Source organism: Pezoporus wallicus, unplaced genomic scaffold (assembly GCF_028554395.1).
Source record: "Pezoporus wallicus isolate ANWC-B61680 ecotype Strahan unplaced genomic scaffold, APGP_CSIRO_Pwel_v1 contig_3847, whole genome shotgun sequence".
Lineage (NCBI taxonomy): Eukaryota > Metazoa > Chordata > Aves > Psittaciformes > Psittacidae > Pezoporus > Pezoporus wallicus.
The window spans coordinates 4,835,918-4,851,878 of record NW_026639842.1 but is presented as its reverse complement, the minus strand read 5'-3'; the positions used below and the strand labels follow the sequence as shown (position 1 = coordinate 4,851,878).

At 40.3% G+C, this 15,961-nt stretch overlaps 1 protein-coding gene across 21 annotated transcripts in view; it reads right to left on the bottom strand.

Annotated features, from left to right (window-relative positions):
• Positions 1-15,961, bottom strand: part of KMT2C (lysine methyltransferase 2C) — a 194,080-nt gene that overhangs the window by 20,567 nt on the left and 157,552 nt on the right. For all 21 annotated transcript variants that reach the window (XM_057416496.1, XM_057416502.1, XM_057416497.1 and 18 more), the window contains 10 exons: positions 15,528-15,742; positions 15,337-15,410; positions 12,673-12,855; positions 10,152-12,032; positions 8,793-9,118; positions 6,170-7,992; positions 4,766-4,877; positions 3,778-3,856; positions 3,579-3,642; positions 1,528-1,760 (listed from right to left, as the gene is read on the bottom strand). In XM_057416496.1, coding sequence (XP_057272479.1) covers positions 1,528-1,760; positions 3,579-3,642; positions 3,778-3,856; positions 4,766-4,877; positions 6,170-7,992; positions 8,793-9,118; positions 10,152-12,032; positions 12,673-12,855; positions 15,337-15,410; positions 15,528-15,742 — 4,990 coding nt within the window. The remainder of the gene's footprint in view (positions 1-1,527; positions 1,761-3,578; positions 3,643-3,777; positions 3,857-4,765; positions 4,878-6,169; positions 7,993-8,792; positions 9,119-10,151; positions 12,033-12,672; positions 12,856-15,336; positions 15,411-15,527; positions 15,743-15,961) is intronic.

Below are 15,961 nucleotides of genomic sequence, written 5' to 3'. Positions count from 1 at the left end.
TTCAAAAACTTACAGAAGCTTGATTACAGAAAAATCACCTGATCTGATCTGAAAGAGTGGTGAATTACTTCAAATAGGAGGCCCCTAAAAATATACTTCAATAAAACTTCAAGCTCCTACTAGGTATGCAACAAAGTGCTGTTTACAACGTGGATGACTGGTCTAAATCAGTGGCTGAAGGGGAGTGGAGGGTATTTAGTAGCAGTATATGAAACTTCAATTTAAAACTGAAAAATAAAAGAACTTCAATCATGGGGCACTAAATGAATCTGCCAGCAATGTCATGATTAGCAGCTGTTACTTCAGCTCTGTTGTAAGAGCAGACTGACATATATATGAAAAACACTGGTTAAAGTGATTTATTCCTTTTTTTTTCATTTTTTCTACTTGTGATTTATTGTGGAAGGGGAAAAAAAAAAGGAAGAAATGATGTAGACATGATTTATCTGCTCCATCGTTCTTCCACACAGTGAGAAGATGAGCCAAGTAATATTCTACACCCTTTGTCTTGAAGCAACACAGGAGAAAGAACAGGAGTCAGATATCGCTTAGGACTTCATTCCTAGTAAGGAATGACAAGCAGCTTGCTGCCAATTTTTCCCTCATATTAATAATTCTAAAGTATTTTCATGTTCAGGAGGTCTATCTGATTCTGACAATCATGCCAGATAATTTATAAATAATGTATTGAGGAACACAGCATTCAGTACAGTTGGCCAAAGCATACATTTATCAAAGCTATCATACGTTTAGCTTCAGTGACACTTACTATAATCACAATTACAAGATATAGCAAGTGAAATTCTAACTGAATACAAAGGAAGGAAAACAAACCCCCAGTGGAAGTGGTTACACATTGGAACAGGGGTCCAGAGAGGCTGGGAAATCTCTACCCTTGGAGACTTGACTGATACGGTGCTGGCTGAGCAACCTGATTTAACCATGAATCTAGTTCTGCTTTGATCAGGAGACTAGATGAACCCCAGATAACCCTTTGACCTGTATCATTCCATGATACAATAACAGATAACACACACCGATGATCAGCATCTAGGAACCAGACAGATCATAAAACTAGACTAACACTAAAGATACTATGAAAAGAGATTTTCAAACAGTAACATTTAACTGGAGTATACCCAAAAGGTTTTGATTATGTAAGGAGACCAGAGAAAGACCTGAGTTATGAGGTTCATTCAAGCCTGAAACCAAGCCCCACATGCTAAGGATTTTCTTTGAATCTTTCGTTTATGCTTTTAATTGTGCCAGGAACGGTGTTGCAAATCATTTTGCCAAGCAATGTCCCCTCTTCCCAAAGTATGGAGACAGCTTTTTGTCATGATGCTTGCCACAGCATATTCTCCTACAATTCCAGTGTCACACCACAATCCAGAGTAATGCTGTTACACACATGAAACATGATAGGGAGTGGTTCCCTTTAAATAAGTTCCACTGGATTAAAGGAAAGAGTCCTACCAGTATGATAGCTGAATATTAAGGTGATCAGTTTGGATTTCAGATGCTTACCTGTTCTAGCTGTTTCTGGACCATACTTTGCTGCTCAGTAACATGTTTAAGCTGTTCTGCATCTTCTTCTGGGAACTCACGGCCAGCTTTCTTGGCTGTACGCTGTTTTGCTGAGAGTGCCTTTTTTGATTTTCTGTGTGCTCCAATTTGCTCCTCAAGGTACTTCTGTTGCATTTGAAGGAGTTGTTGTGTTTCTTGCAGCCATTCCTCATATTGCTTTCTTTGTGAATCATCTAGACAGAAGGGAAATTAAGTATGACATAATCTCATTCTCCTTTTTAGAGATGAAGTTTCCCCCCTTATTTTAAGAAACCATTGGTTAAGTTCAGGCAGATTTGACAAAGGGTTTGCTATCTCACGAGATACTAAGTTCTTGGAGTGACATGAGTAAAGGGGACAGAGAACCAAATACCTGCATTTTTGAGAGAGAGTAATTTTAACATAGTCCCTTAATTTCAAGAGACACCAGCCTGCTGTCTACCCAGTAGATGTGTACTTGCTAGCCAGTGAGCAAACATAGCTTTGAAAGCAGCTACAGAGCCTGGTAGTACCAAACACCCCCATGGAACACGGGACATGGAAGACCTCCAGAAGTACTCAGGTAAAGGGAAAGAGATCAGGGAGTAAGGACACAAATTTACAGGAAATAGCCTCATTAATCCTCCTGTCTGCAGAAGATTTTTGTACATATAAAACCTATTTTTATTACTACTTCTAAGAAAAAAAAAATCATAAACATTCATCAAGCATTTGTGAAATGAAAGAAAGACACTGTCTGTAAAAACAACTTCATGCCAGGGCCTTCATCACCAGTGCCCTTTCCTACCCACAAACAATGTACTCTCATTTAGACTGCAAATGAGACATTACTCTTTTTAAAATGAGAAATGCTCATCTTCTATGAGCAGTCTATCGCTCTCAGATGTTTTTCTCAAGGCAAAACAATCATGTCTGATAACACTTGATCTGCACTAAGTGCAGAAGGCAAGAGTGAAGGTTTGGTGGTGATATCGTTTGTCTCCTGATCTCATCGTGGCAATGAGCCAGACAGCCAGAAATACCACACGACCTTCCTTGTAAAGCAAGTCTGTTTAAGAAAGATACCTACATGACGGTAGGATTTCAATATAACCATGTCCTCCTTGTGCTCCAGACCCTACCACTTTCTACTTTGACATCTGTGTGGCAGTGACAACCATCAACTCTAATGGTTCAACTAAATCAATTCAGTCTTGAGGAGTGCCCATTCTTTTGATGATAAATTCTGCATAACTAATCACACAACCTGAAGGGACAACTGAGTGGGAAGGACAGAGAGTAACTGCAGAGGGGAGCAACATGAAAGTGCAAATGAAAGCACTGAAATATTAACAAGTTCCAGGTAAGAGTAACTAGTACAGATTTTCTCAAGTACTCAGAACCAACACCCCAACCAGAATGAGACCACTGCTGAGTGCCATGTCAAATCTCAAAGCTCATCCAGTTCAACCCCCTGCAATGGGCAGAGATACCTTCCACTAGACCAGGTTGCTCAAAGGTCCGTCCAACCTGGCCAGCAGTCAATTAGAGTTGGGTAAGAGATTAATATAGATGATAATGCTAAAGTTCCTTATTGTATACTCAGTGCTGCTACTCCAGTTTCTAGAAAAGGTAAAGGTGTTTATTTGAAACACTTTTTCACGCATGGTCTTCCTCTCCCAACACATACTCAGTTTAAATTCTGCTAATAAATCTTTCTCATCATAGAGACTGACATTTATGACTGACCTAGGGCAATCAGAAACAAGAACACAAAATACTAGCGCTGTATATTTCTGCTTTCAAAAGTTGTGGTTCCCAACTAGTCTTGCTTAATTAATACCTGGAAAGCTTTTATTGGTATTTGTTAAAATGACAATGATGCTGCACAAAACTTTTTGCTTCTGAAATACAAAAAAAAACCCCAGCAATATAGACTGTAGTTCTCACTGAGCTCAGAATATTACAACACAGCCCAGGACCGCTCTAGAATCCAACATCAACATACAGCTGGTTACAAAATCTGTACTTACTGACAAAACCAGGACCAAAATTGGGAGGATTAGGTCTAGACATCTGAGGTGTCAAACTTCCATCCTAGAAATTTCAGGAAAACATACAGACAAGGATATTAAATCATGATTCAATTAAAAAAAAAACAAACTAGTTGTTTATATTATTATTAAATACTTGTGTTTAAACTCCGTATCAAGCCATATCAAGTTGTATTACCTGTGTAACTGCCTGCTGCATATGATTTTGGCCTTCAGTGGTCTGAGCCCCTGGAACTGGTTGACCCATGAAGGGAAACCTACAGATAGATAAGCAGAATATGAAATTACAACTTTTAAAACTAGAGGGTTAGGGAAGATACCTCTTCTATTACACTGAACTTACACAAAGCATCCAAATATTTTAGAGGTATTTGCCTGAACTTCCGTACCAAACTTTTTCAACATCTGGACAATATTAATTCTCATTTGATACTAAAATACTCTGCCCTTTGTTGAAACTATAGCATTTTACACTTTTCAGGTAAATACGATGCACTGTGCTGAATGAGTGAAGATGCACACATACACACACACAAACTCTCTATTTGTATTTTAATATATTACGGTACTACAAAAAAAAAAAAAAAAACAAACTTAATGGTCTAGATATCATGGTCACCAGCACAGCCATAGAATCATAGAGTGGTTGGAGTTGGAAAGGACCTTAAAGATCATCCAGTTCCCAATCCCCTGCCATGTGCAGGGACACCTTCCACCAGACCAGGTTGCTCAAGCCCCATTCAACCTGGCCAACAGTAAATTAGAGTTGGGTAAATGTACACTTCTGTTAAGCCACATATTACCATATGAAACGGTTAAAAAGAAGAAAGTATACTGTTTTAAGGGCCACATAAAAGAAAAGGTGCAGATCTTTCTGCCTCATAGACCCCCACCTAAGGTAAAGGCAACCATGGTGAAGTCTGCACAGTTCACAGCTCCTCTTGTCCTTGAACCTGTCTGAGGCATTTTAATACTTTTTACAGTTTCTACTGCCAGACTTGTTTTATTCTTAGGAGATAATTTTTTATTAGCAATGACTATGAACTATATGACAAAAAATGTTTCCCACTTCAAAATGTTTTCACTTCCTGCACACAGTTTCCCCTAGCTCTATCATTTCCTTTTATATTTTGTAGCCCTGAAGAATGGTATCACGTGTTGCCTACCTGTTCATAACCATCGGTGGCATGCCCATGTTACTCTGCGCCATGACTTTATTGATCCCCTTAAGAGCTACCATTTTTGCTTTCATTATGGGATCAGTAATTGCATCAAAGTCTATAAAAGAAAAACAGTAAAAGTGAATTACATAGCTGAACATTACAAGTCATTAACTAGAACTGACTTGTTTAGATCTAGTTCATGAATAAGTCATCAGTAAAACAACATAACTGCATTACTATTCCACATTACTTGTCCTCTCCACTTTGAAATTCATGGTTAGTATGTAGCTTCATATATCCTCTAAGGAAAGCTACTCCAGCAGCAGCTGTCCTCTTTTCAGCCAAAGCATACAAAGAAAAGCAGGTTAATCTAAGAAGGGCTGTAGATGAAATATGGCCTGTGACCCAACAGATTAATAAATTCTATTTATAGGTTTAAGAATCAGGAAAAAGAGTTGTTTCTGTTGGCGAAACTTGACAGACCACCACTAATCTACTAAGAAAAGGGTTTAGTGCCTCTGTAAGTACCCTAGCACTACAGGCAAAAAGGTACACACAGCATCTGAAAAGACCGTAAGCACGCTTTTTTGCTGTCTCTCCCATTGGATGCTTCAGAGAGATCAGTATAAATGGGAACACAGAATGGCTCAGGTTGGGAGGGAACTGTGAAGGTCATCTTAGCCACCTGGGATGGCCACATAACTGCAGATATGGAAGTGTGAATTAGGGGGTAGGTTAAATTTGTCTTTTGAACCAACAGTCTTGATGGCCAGTATAGTTACTGCTAACATCTTGCTCAAAATTTCATGTTTCATGAAAAACTATTAAACGATAGTGACGGTCTTGATCTGAATGCTCAAGCTGCCAAGTTATATTAAACAGGCAATGACTTAAATGGTTTTAGTACATGAAGAATTATTTGTGATGTTTCTGGGGCTTGCCTAGACTGTGAGTCAGTAACACAGCTTTCAATGATCTCTTTCCTTCAGACACGTTATCCACTGCAAAGAGGAGGAGAACAACCAGAAAGAGAAAACTGATAGATCAAGTATCAACATATGAACCACTACACTTGATCATTCGTTTACAAAGGGTGTATTTACTCCATATAGCATATGAAAACCTAAAGAGAATATATGACAGGCAGTGTCAGAAAATTTGACAGTAATGCAGAGTCACCCTGATCCTGGTAATATCAACAAGATTCTTGCCACAGAGTTCAGAATTCCAACCACATGCTCGATTTCCACACTCCCATTGTACCTGCTAGGTAGGTAGTTGTTTGTTGCATCACCTTCAAGCTCCACATATCTACCCCTTCTTTTAGTGCTACCTGATTAGTTAACTATTTATTGCTGCATTTTTAAAAAAATAACAAGATCTCAGACAAACAGATCACCCACATACCAATATTGGGGAAAAACGGCTCTGAACGCTGGCGAATCATGGCTTGCATCTGTCGCTGCTGCTGCTGCTCCTGTCTTTCCTGATCCAAAAGGTCCTGCAGAAGAAGTGGCTGTTCTTCTAGCAGCAGTGGCCGCTCTCGATTTTGTTGCTGAGCTAATGGTTGAGGGAGCATTATCTGTTGGGGCCCAGTTATGCCACTAGGACCAGGACGGTTTGTTATAGCCACACTCTGATTAGATGCCGGTCCTGTCCCGAAGTTATGATTAGATGACTGACCCTGAATAAACCCTGGATTTGGTGACCCTTGAGAAAAATTATGGTTCATTCGTGGAACCATGGTCAAATTTGAATTTAAAGTGTTTTCCAAGATCTGTCCACCAGGTGTCATTAGTGTTTGGGGAATACCTGATGCACGATTCATTTGTGGTGTCGGCAAAGATTGAGATGGAGACCCTAGAGTCCTTGCTTCAGCATTATCTGAGCTCTCATTAGATAGCAAACTTGAGAGGACTGGTGTGGACCCAGAAATACTGCAGGAACTTACTGCTCCTTGAACAGCTGGAAGTGCAGATCCCTGAGCATCTGGACTAGGCACAGTTGTTTCTTGACTAGAAACAGCAGTAGTTTTATCAGGGAATTCTGGGTTAGCAGGCTGTGCAGGAGCCTTTTCTCCATCCTTTAACTCCACTTCAGCAGGCTGTTGAGTACTTGTGGCTTCAGCATTTCCCTCACTTTTTTCATTTTCATTCTTCTTTTCCTCCTGAGTGTTTGGGGAAAGTACTTCTGTTTTAATTTCATTTTCTGCAGCAGATTTTTTCTGTGGAGACTGGGTCTCAGGAGGGGAAACAGTTTTATCACCTTGTTCTTTCTGTTTCGGTTCTTCTGTCTTGCCCTGGATATCTAGTTTGTCATCAATGGGGACACTAAGATCTAGTTCTTCGTTAAACATTCCTTTCTTATCCCCCACATCAAGGTCTGGGTCTGTGTATGCAATTATATCAAATTCCCCAGACCTCAGAAGATCATCAAGGTGAGGATCATTGGTTTCCAAATTGTCTAAAGTGTCCAGTTCATCTCCTTTCCCATCCTCTGTGTCTAGATTCAAATTTTCCAGATCTTCATCATCTAAATCCTTGACTTCAACCCCATCAAGGTCTTTTACATCCAAATCTTTTACAGCAGGATCATCAGGATCAAGCTTTTCTTCTAGTCCATCACTTGGCTGGTTGGGTATCTGTAAATTTGCAGATTCATCACCTGGTGCAGCTGTAGTCAAAGATGGACCTGGGAATGCATCAGCAACTGGTGGATGACTTACAGAACGTATTACAAGTGCAGGTGAGTTGTCAGGATTGATTTGATCCTGCTGTGATTGTGACATATGCTCCAAACTTGTAGGTATCTGCAACTGGTTAGGTATACCTTGAGAATTATGTCTCAGAGGTTCTGCCTGTCTGGGACCTGGAAATTCCTGTCTGGGTATAAACCCTGCATGTCGTTGATGTTGTGCTGCTGCATCCATGACATTTGGAGCAGAAGGATTAAAAGGCAGCCTTGGCCTCCCATCAGGAGCTCTGTGTCGTAACTCGATAAATGCCTGACCCAATATATTGTGCTGCTGAACTGGAATTCCTTGGGGAGGAAAATGTTGAGAGATCCCAGATGTATTATTTATTTGTGGACTGTTCACCGGCCGAGGCATATCAATAGACAGAGATCTTCTCAGCTGTGGTGGAACTCCAGGGCGTTGCATTGGCTGCTGAGGACCAAGGAAACGTTCTTGACCTGATGGTGGTCCATGGCCACCTCCTGGAAACCCATATCTAGAGTAAGGTATGAAAGATAAATAATCATTTTTTCTCAGGACTGCCTAATCTGGCATATCTGACTAAGTAACTACTCACCAAAATGCTTTACATAATGCATTCATTAAGATATTTAAATAAATATTTTGACTAATTATGCTTACATTTAAATGAGCTTTATAACTACAATAAAGTAATTGCTTTAATTATGTTTAATAAACAACCTGTTTTCAGTTCCAATAATAATAATGGATAGAAAACTGACAGAACTACATTAGTAAATAAACTACATGTTAATGCAACTCAGTGTAAAAAATAATGTTGTGTGGATTTAGAAATTATTGAAACAAATCCAAAATATTGAAAATAATTACTCCTGAGATGACAATGTATGCTGATACCTGTATTCATTTTCCAGCACAGCATTACATATTCATTATAAACGAAAACAAGAATACTACATTTATTCGTTATTAAGACATCACCTTTCTTTTAAAAAAAACCTGCCCCCAAACCATGGACAACAAGATCTTCCAGGTCACATAATACTTTCACAAGTATTGCAGTTTCTCAATTTTTATTTCTGATTTATTCCCAATAAAAGCCAGTGTAGAACACTGTTAGTGTAAAGCACACACTCTAATGTTACAGATGCTTTAGGAAAACTCACTGGACACACTGCCTTCAGGAAGCTTACCAGCTACTGTAGACAGCACAGCTGTTTTTCATAAAAAAATCCACCTACCCTTTATCTAGCAATTTCCGTAAATGCAGAACTACCCTGTAACAACCTAGGTTTAAAAGATCAAAGAGCTTACCTTAGACCATGAGGCCTCATCCCCATGGCATTCATATCACCTGGGAACTGGGGCCTGTTGAACTGCCCATCAGCAGGAAATGGGCCACGTTGGTCTTTTGGGTACACAGCGAACCTTGGCCCACCTGGAGGGACAACAGTGGACCTAATATTCCCAGGATACGGAGGAGGAGGGCGGTTAAACATTTGATTTAAGTTGTCTTGCTGCCAATGCTGAAGAGGAGCTGCATGGGTAGGAGCTGCTGCATCCTGCAAGGCTTTTTCTTGCCGAACTGCATTCTTTTTCTGCTGTTGCTGCTGCAGAATAATTTCACGTAACTTTTGGCGCTGTTGAAAAGAATATAATAATCACTGTGCTTGACATGGCAATTCACGTATTTGGAAATGTTACGCTCTACTAGGTTAAACCTTTCGAAGAAAATAAATTCTTCAGTCACTACAGAGAAATATCATAAACCGTCATGATCACCTCAGAAATTAGAAGAGGGAACAAACACAGCAAGATGCTGGTAATGCAAGCTAAATCTCCAGAACCAATTTTACCAATTAACGTATAAGCAACTCTCTTTTCTATTTTCTATTCCAGTAACACAGGCCCTTTAACCGCATGAAATTTACCACATGCATTCTGAGGGAGAAAGGTGACCCGAGATTCACTGAAGAAAATTCAGCAAAAAGTTTACACCAGAGCTGCAGAAAATGATTATCATATGATAATGAAAAATATGATAAATACTATCAATTTTTCCAAAAAATCCACTTCCCATTGCTCCTTCTAAACAAAAGACTGAGCAGCTTTCCACAAATTGAATGTAATTCTATGTCTCAGCAAGAGCTGTTGGCCAAACATTTCCTGACAAAAAGCTGCACTGAATATGCCTCAAGAAGAAGAGTGACCAATGGAAGGATTCACTTCCACATTAGCCAACTGAAAAGTTAGACGTCTAGTCTGAGATCTTTGCTGATACTCCCTTTCTCGGCCAGTGAACAAGTCACGGACAATCAGTTCTATATCTCAACTATTATAGGATAGACTTAATTGTCCTTTCAAGGTGTGTTTTTTTCCTCACACTATAGAAGAGCTACTACAGACCCATTACCTACATCTTCAGTGGCTTCGAAGACAGCCCTTGCTTCCTTTTTGGATCTTGTCCAAACTACTTAACAATTACTGAAGTTTCTATATTCTCCGCACTGGGATTCTATCCAGGAGGACCAAATTAACATAGTACAAGAATGAAGATAATGCTACATTATCTAGTAATGTTTAATGGCAAGAAACTTCAAGTATTAACAAAAATGGGGGAAATTCTTCTACTTGTGAAATTTTAATACCATCAGTATTAAACATTATTCCCACCTGTCTTAACTTCTCAGTATCTGCTTGAGACATATTCATAGTATTCTGTGTATCTGTTACTCCTGTGGTTGGTGCTGGGCCAGGAACTTGTGAAACTTTGGGAAATTGTTGTCCTTGAGAAGTCATTGGAGAATTTCCAGGTGCACTGAAGGTGCCCTCAGATCCAGGTCGTGGCTGTTCAGCAGCATCATGGGCCAGCTGGCCAGTTCCAAAAGATTCTGGCTGAGGTCTTGGAGTCATTGGTGGTTGATCATATGGGTCACGTGCTGCAGCAGCTGGACCATGGCTAAATGAATCTGTTATTGCAGGTCCTGCAGGTCTGGGAGTTTGAGAACATGGATCTGATGGCCTGACAAAAGTGCCCTGGAACCTGTTCTGTGGTGTCGGCAGGAAAGGATCTCTATTTGGCATTAGTCCTGGTCTTGTCATTGCAGGTCTGTTAAAACTCTCTGGAATCCCTGGCCTTGGAGTTGCTGGTTGTTGAGAGTAAGGATCATTAAGAACTGGCCTTGGTGTTCCAGGAGGTTGGGCGTATGGATCAGAATGTCTCTGATTTGCTGGAGACTGAGTAAATAAATCTGCTGGCTGAGCAGGTCTTGGTGTTGGTGGTTGCTGCATATATGGATCAACTGTGGTAGGCCGAGGAGTTCCTGGAGGTTGGGCATAAGGATCAGCAACTGGTCGAGGAGTACCTGGAGGCTGGGAGTAAGGGTCCTGAGAAGCTGGCCTTGAAATGGGCCCAGACTGAGGGAAAGAATCACTCTGTTGTCGCACTATCCGGGGTGGATGGGCAAAAGTGTCCTTTATTGCAGGATGGGGAGTAAGGGGAGGTTGGCTGTACGGATCATTAGGTTGATTATGGGAAAAGTTATCCACTGGCCTTGGTGTCAATGCTGGCCTTTCATATGGATCAACAGCAACACGCCTTGGTGTAGTTGGCATTGATGCATAAGGATCTTGTGGGGACTGAGGCGGGCGCATAGGGGTCTTGAAAGGTCCAGGACTACCATCAACAGGAGTAGGAGTAGGAGTCAATGGCGGCCGTGCATAAGGATCGGCAGGAGTTACTCTCTGCCTCTGAAACGTATCAGTCCTAGGAGCAGGCTTAGTAAATGGATCACTGCTTCCAGATGTTAAAGGAACCTTCCCTGACTGCTCCGTAACTATGGGTGATCTTGGGACACCCACTGGTTTGGAGAACTGCTCTGATGCCATGACAGGCCTGGGTGTGTCTGGTGGCTTTGCATAGGGATCACTGTTACCTGGAGATGAAGAACATGAATCCCTGACTGGGGAAGGCCTGCTTCCTGATGGTTCAGTTACCTGAATGGGCCTAGATACGGATGACTGTGGTGCAATGGTATCTAATGGTGCAACAGTATTTCTTCTAACAAAGTTTTGGTTTATTGGTGCTGGTCTAGGTGTTCCCACCATTTTAGCATATGGATCCATTGGAGAAGGAGGTCTTGTGTTTGTGGAACCTGGAGAAAACATCTGCTGTGATGATGTCTGAGGAGTCTGAGACTGAGACAGTGAATCATGTACTGAGATTCGTGTTGGAGTAGGGGGTGGGGCTTGTGGTTTTAGGAACACATCATCTGAGGATGCTGATGCAGGTGTAGCAGGTAGCTGCTGCTTTGTAAAAACATCCTTATGGAATGTCTGTTGTGCAGGAGACATACTTCCATTGCCAGTCTGCGGTGTTAAGGGGCTCTGGATCCCACTGCTAGGTGTGTCTGAGCCAGACTGGTTCAGAAGCTGTTGTGAACCAAACTGCTGCTGCTGCTGTTGCTGCTGCTGTTGCTGCTGCTCGTTTTTCACTTGCTCAAGCTTCTGTGTGGCTTCTATTTTGGCTTGCTGCTTGCTTTTTTGCCTCATTTGCTGTTGTAAAATTATGAGGAGAAAGATTAGATTTTTAAGTCCAGGATATACAAAATCTTTCTGGTGACTGAATCTGTAATTAAAATTTCAAGATGCATCAAAGATCAATCATAAGTAACTGTAAACTGCAAATTTCAAATGCAATGGGAGCAGAGGGTCTAGCTATTTGTAAAGTCCAGTTACTTCGACATGCACCTTGACTGCCTAGGAAGAAGCATTTTCCAGGTTGCCTAAAGAGCAGCACTGCTTTCCAACCTTATACTCTGAAGATGAAAGGTTACTGACAGATGCAGCACTGATGCGGGGCAAATGAGCTCTTAAGAGACAACCAGCCCAATCTGAAGTAGCAGTCTGCAGGACAAGGTTACTTGAATACAGGGTATATAGAAAAAAACCTACTTCATACAGTGAAAGCACAACCTATTTCCATAATATGTAAGATCGAAGAGTCAAAGTTTTAAAACAAGTTTTCCACCATTTACAAGCAGCTTCTCTTGTGATAGCATCTATTTTCTTCCTGGGCAGAATGGCTAACTTAATACTCATGTACAAAGAAAGGTTAAGATTGATTTTGTTACAACAGATTCCAAAAATGCAATAAAATGCAGAAAAATAACAAAACAGCCCCAATGCAACGCACCTGTCTGAATTTCCATTCCTGCTCATGTTCTGATTCCCTCTGTTTTAATGGATCTTTAAAGAGGTCGGAGTCAATGCGTGAACTAGGATCAATGCTATCCTGTTGCTGCTGCCTTTTCATGGAGTCATTTGACATCTGTACTTTATTGATGCGCAAAGCAGCTCTATTATCTCTGGCTTTTTGCTGGAAAAAGATAAGAAAGAGTTGTTAGCCTTATTTTCTTCTCCAAAACTAAATTATGCACTTTAGAAGGAATTCCAAACTGAAAACAATTAGAGTCTATAGAAATTCTGTGTTTACCATGCATGGAAAGAAATAAGGAACTATTAGCATAGAGGTTTTCGATACGCTAGGAATGTCTGCTTCAGGTACTGTGTTGTGGCAAGAAAGCATGAATCCCACCAGTTTACCTTTCAAATCACATACTGGTGTGGTCTGCAATCTTAAGACATGAGCACAGTGGATGATGTTTGGATCAATAAAGGCCACTAATGTGGAGAACTTCAATGACAAGAAAAATACAGTCTGCTCCACTAAATGGCCTCTATAGATCTCAGTATGTGTTAAGTTAGCAGTATAAACATAGGATATGGGCTTATGGATCAGGAAAAATTGGATAGAAGAACAGCAATTCCTCTTCAATGAGGCATTTTATAGCCATACTGACACTTTAAAGCATCTAATGGAAGTTTCAAAGACTCTGTTTTACCAGCAATCTAGGATGTGATTCCTTTTCTGAATTAAACCCTCACATCATCTTTTTCACATTTTTATTTGCAGTTGTCAAGTAGGGGTTGCCTAGCAGAAAAGGCTTTAACCCTTCCCCTCCAACAATGAAACAGAAACATGGATGACAGTATCAGTGTCACGGCAGCACAAAAATTAGTGTCATTTTCCCCTGTGAGGGGACTGTGCATACCAAGGTAAGTAAAAAGCCTATAATTTACTAACACGCTTCTGAATTTAATTTCTAAGGTGGCCTTTACTCATCCCCACAGAGTGTAAGTCCCTCAGGAGAGGTACCACAGCAGCTTCTTGTGCACACAATGGCAGGAGCACTAGTGACAGCTGAATGCAAGAGTACACTTCAGCTAGGAAGTAACAGCTCTGGCTGTGTAAATACTCCTGTGCGCACGTGTGTGCCTTTGCAGGCATCCTCCTCCTGAACATGAAGGAAATAATTATCACAGCTGCTTTTTGAATATCCATAAAGGGGAATATGACTGCATATGTTTAGAACAATAAAAAAAAAAAAAAGAAAAAAAAATCAGTAATAATTGTAAAGTGATAAGTGCCTGGATAAAAATCCACCCATATATGTGGATTGTGTCTTATAAATACTACATAGAAGGAATCGCATAGAATGGACAAGATGGCATAGAGGTCCAAAGGTGCTGAAGTTACAGGCGTGAATAAAAGCAGAATGATGACAATTTCTCAGTGATAAAAAGAAGACAACAGAGAATTAATATTTCAAGTAGAAAGGGATTCAGAAAGATTAAGAACTGCACTTCCCACATTGAGGCTGGGGTAAAAATTTATCCTCTGAAAGTTATCAGAGAGATAAGGGGACTTTTTTGACTTGGACAGTAGGAGATGATGTTCGTAATATTAAGCTCTGAGTCATCAACATGTATGGAAATCAAATTTGCTCACTAATGGGACTATTAGTAGTGGGAGAGGCTAAGGGACTGAAAGCATAACCCTGTGAAATCCACAGAAACATACAAAGTGAGAATGATCATCCAATTGCTGTTGTGAAGAAACAAAGAAAAGATGAGAATCAGGAATGGAGATGTGACAGAAAATCAAGAAAAGTCTTTTCGACTTTCCCAGCCATTGTTAGCAAATGTATTCAGCCATAATACAGGTTCTGAGGTTTGGATGTGGGCAGGCTTCAACAAGAAATTTCAACAAAGCATAAGGGTCACCCTTTGAATGGTACAAGTTCTACAGAATGGAGTCAACTCCAAATAGCTACTACAAATACTTGACTCAGATGTGAAGAAAGTGGATACTTTTGGAGTGAGAAATAGAATCCTTCACACTCCCCACAACATGGAAGATATCAAAAGAGTTTCCATCACAAAGCAGTAGAAAAGAGTGAGTAGTGAAGGGGAAGGCAAGAACATAGGTGTAGAAATAAAATGAAGGAAGTAGGTATGTGAGCACTGATGCTTCTGGACTGGTTAGTTCAACAGGTGAAAGACTTCAGCAACTCTAATGGGGAAAAAAAGACTAGTGAGAGGGGATGATTAAAGAGAGGAAAGCCACATAATGATTTGTTATTATCCTTCTGAAGAAACTGGCAAGATTCTGTGCCAAAAAACGAAAGAGCAAATAAGATTTGAGGTATGGATGAAATGTAGGAAAGAGGCAACGGGAACCACAAATGTTATTGTCTCAGTTCATGTCTTTAGATTGCACAATGCTAACATAGTTTAGTCCAGGACTAAAAAGCAAAGAACACAGGTAGAAGTGTAAAGTTAGAAGCTGAATTACAAAGGCATTTTTGGAGTAAGTAAACTTTCACTAACCCTAAAACGTAATTTATTAAAAAAAAAAAACAAAACCAAACCAAACCAACAAACCCACAAATGAAAACCGTATAAATGAAGTACACGTTTGCTGGATGTATGCGAACACAGGTGTAACTGTTCTTACCACATATGGAGCCCTCTCCTGTGAGCTTGCTTTCCTCCACAGTTTAGCAATCTGCTTCACTCTTGTAGTCCAGTCTGCAATCAAAAAATGTGTTAATCCACAAGGCTTTGAAAAGTCTATTTTACATTCTTTCAAATGAAGATGCATATATTGCTACAAAATATTTAACTTCATTCAGTAAAACCACTCACCTGGGAATTCTTCCTTCAGGTTAGGGAAGTTGATATTTGTATAGAGAACAGGTGCTACTGTTGCCATTTCACCCAAAGCTTCTTCTTTTTCCCACTTCAGGGTGCTTCTTTGAGCATTGGACATTGTATCGCCTTCACCTTCCAAAGGTGGAGCAGATGGTGCCCATGAGCTGTTTGGATCACTTACCATTGGATTGAACGCTGGATTCTTATCCCTGACAAATCAAAAAAGGGTTTTGTTTTTATATATAGGCTGCTGTCAACATAAAGCCAACCATCCAAACAACCAATTAGCAAAGTACTTATTCTGTTTGTTATTTCAGTAGTGAACAGGCTGCAAGAATACAGAAGTTTACGTAGTGGCTGTCCAGACATAAGTAGACAAATACTAATAATATCACAGTATTAATAATATCACCACCCCACAAGTGACA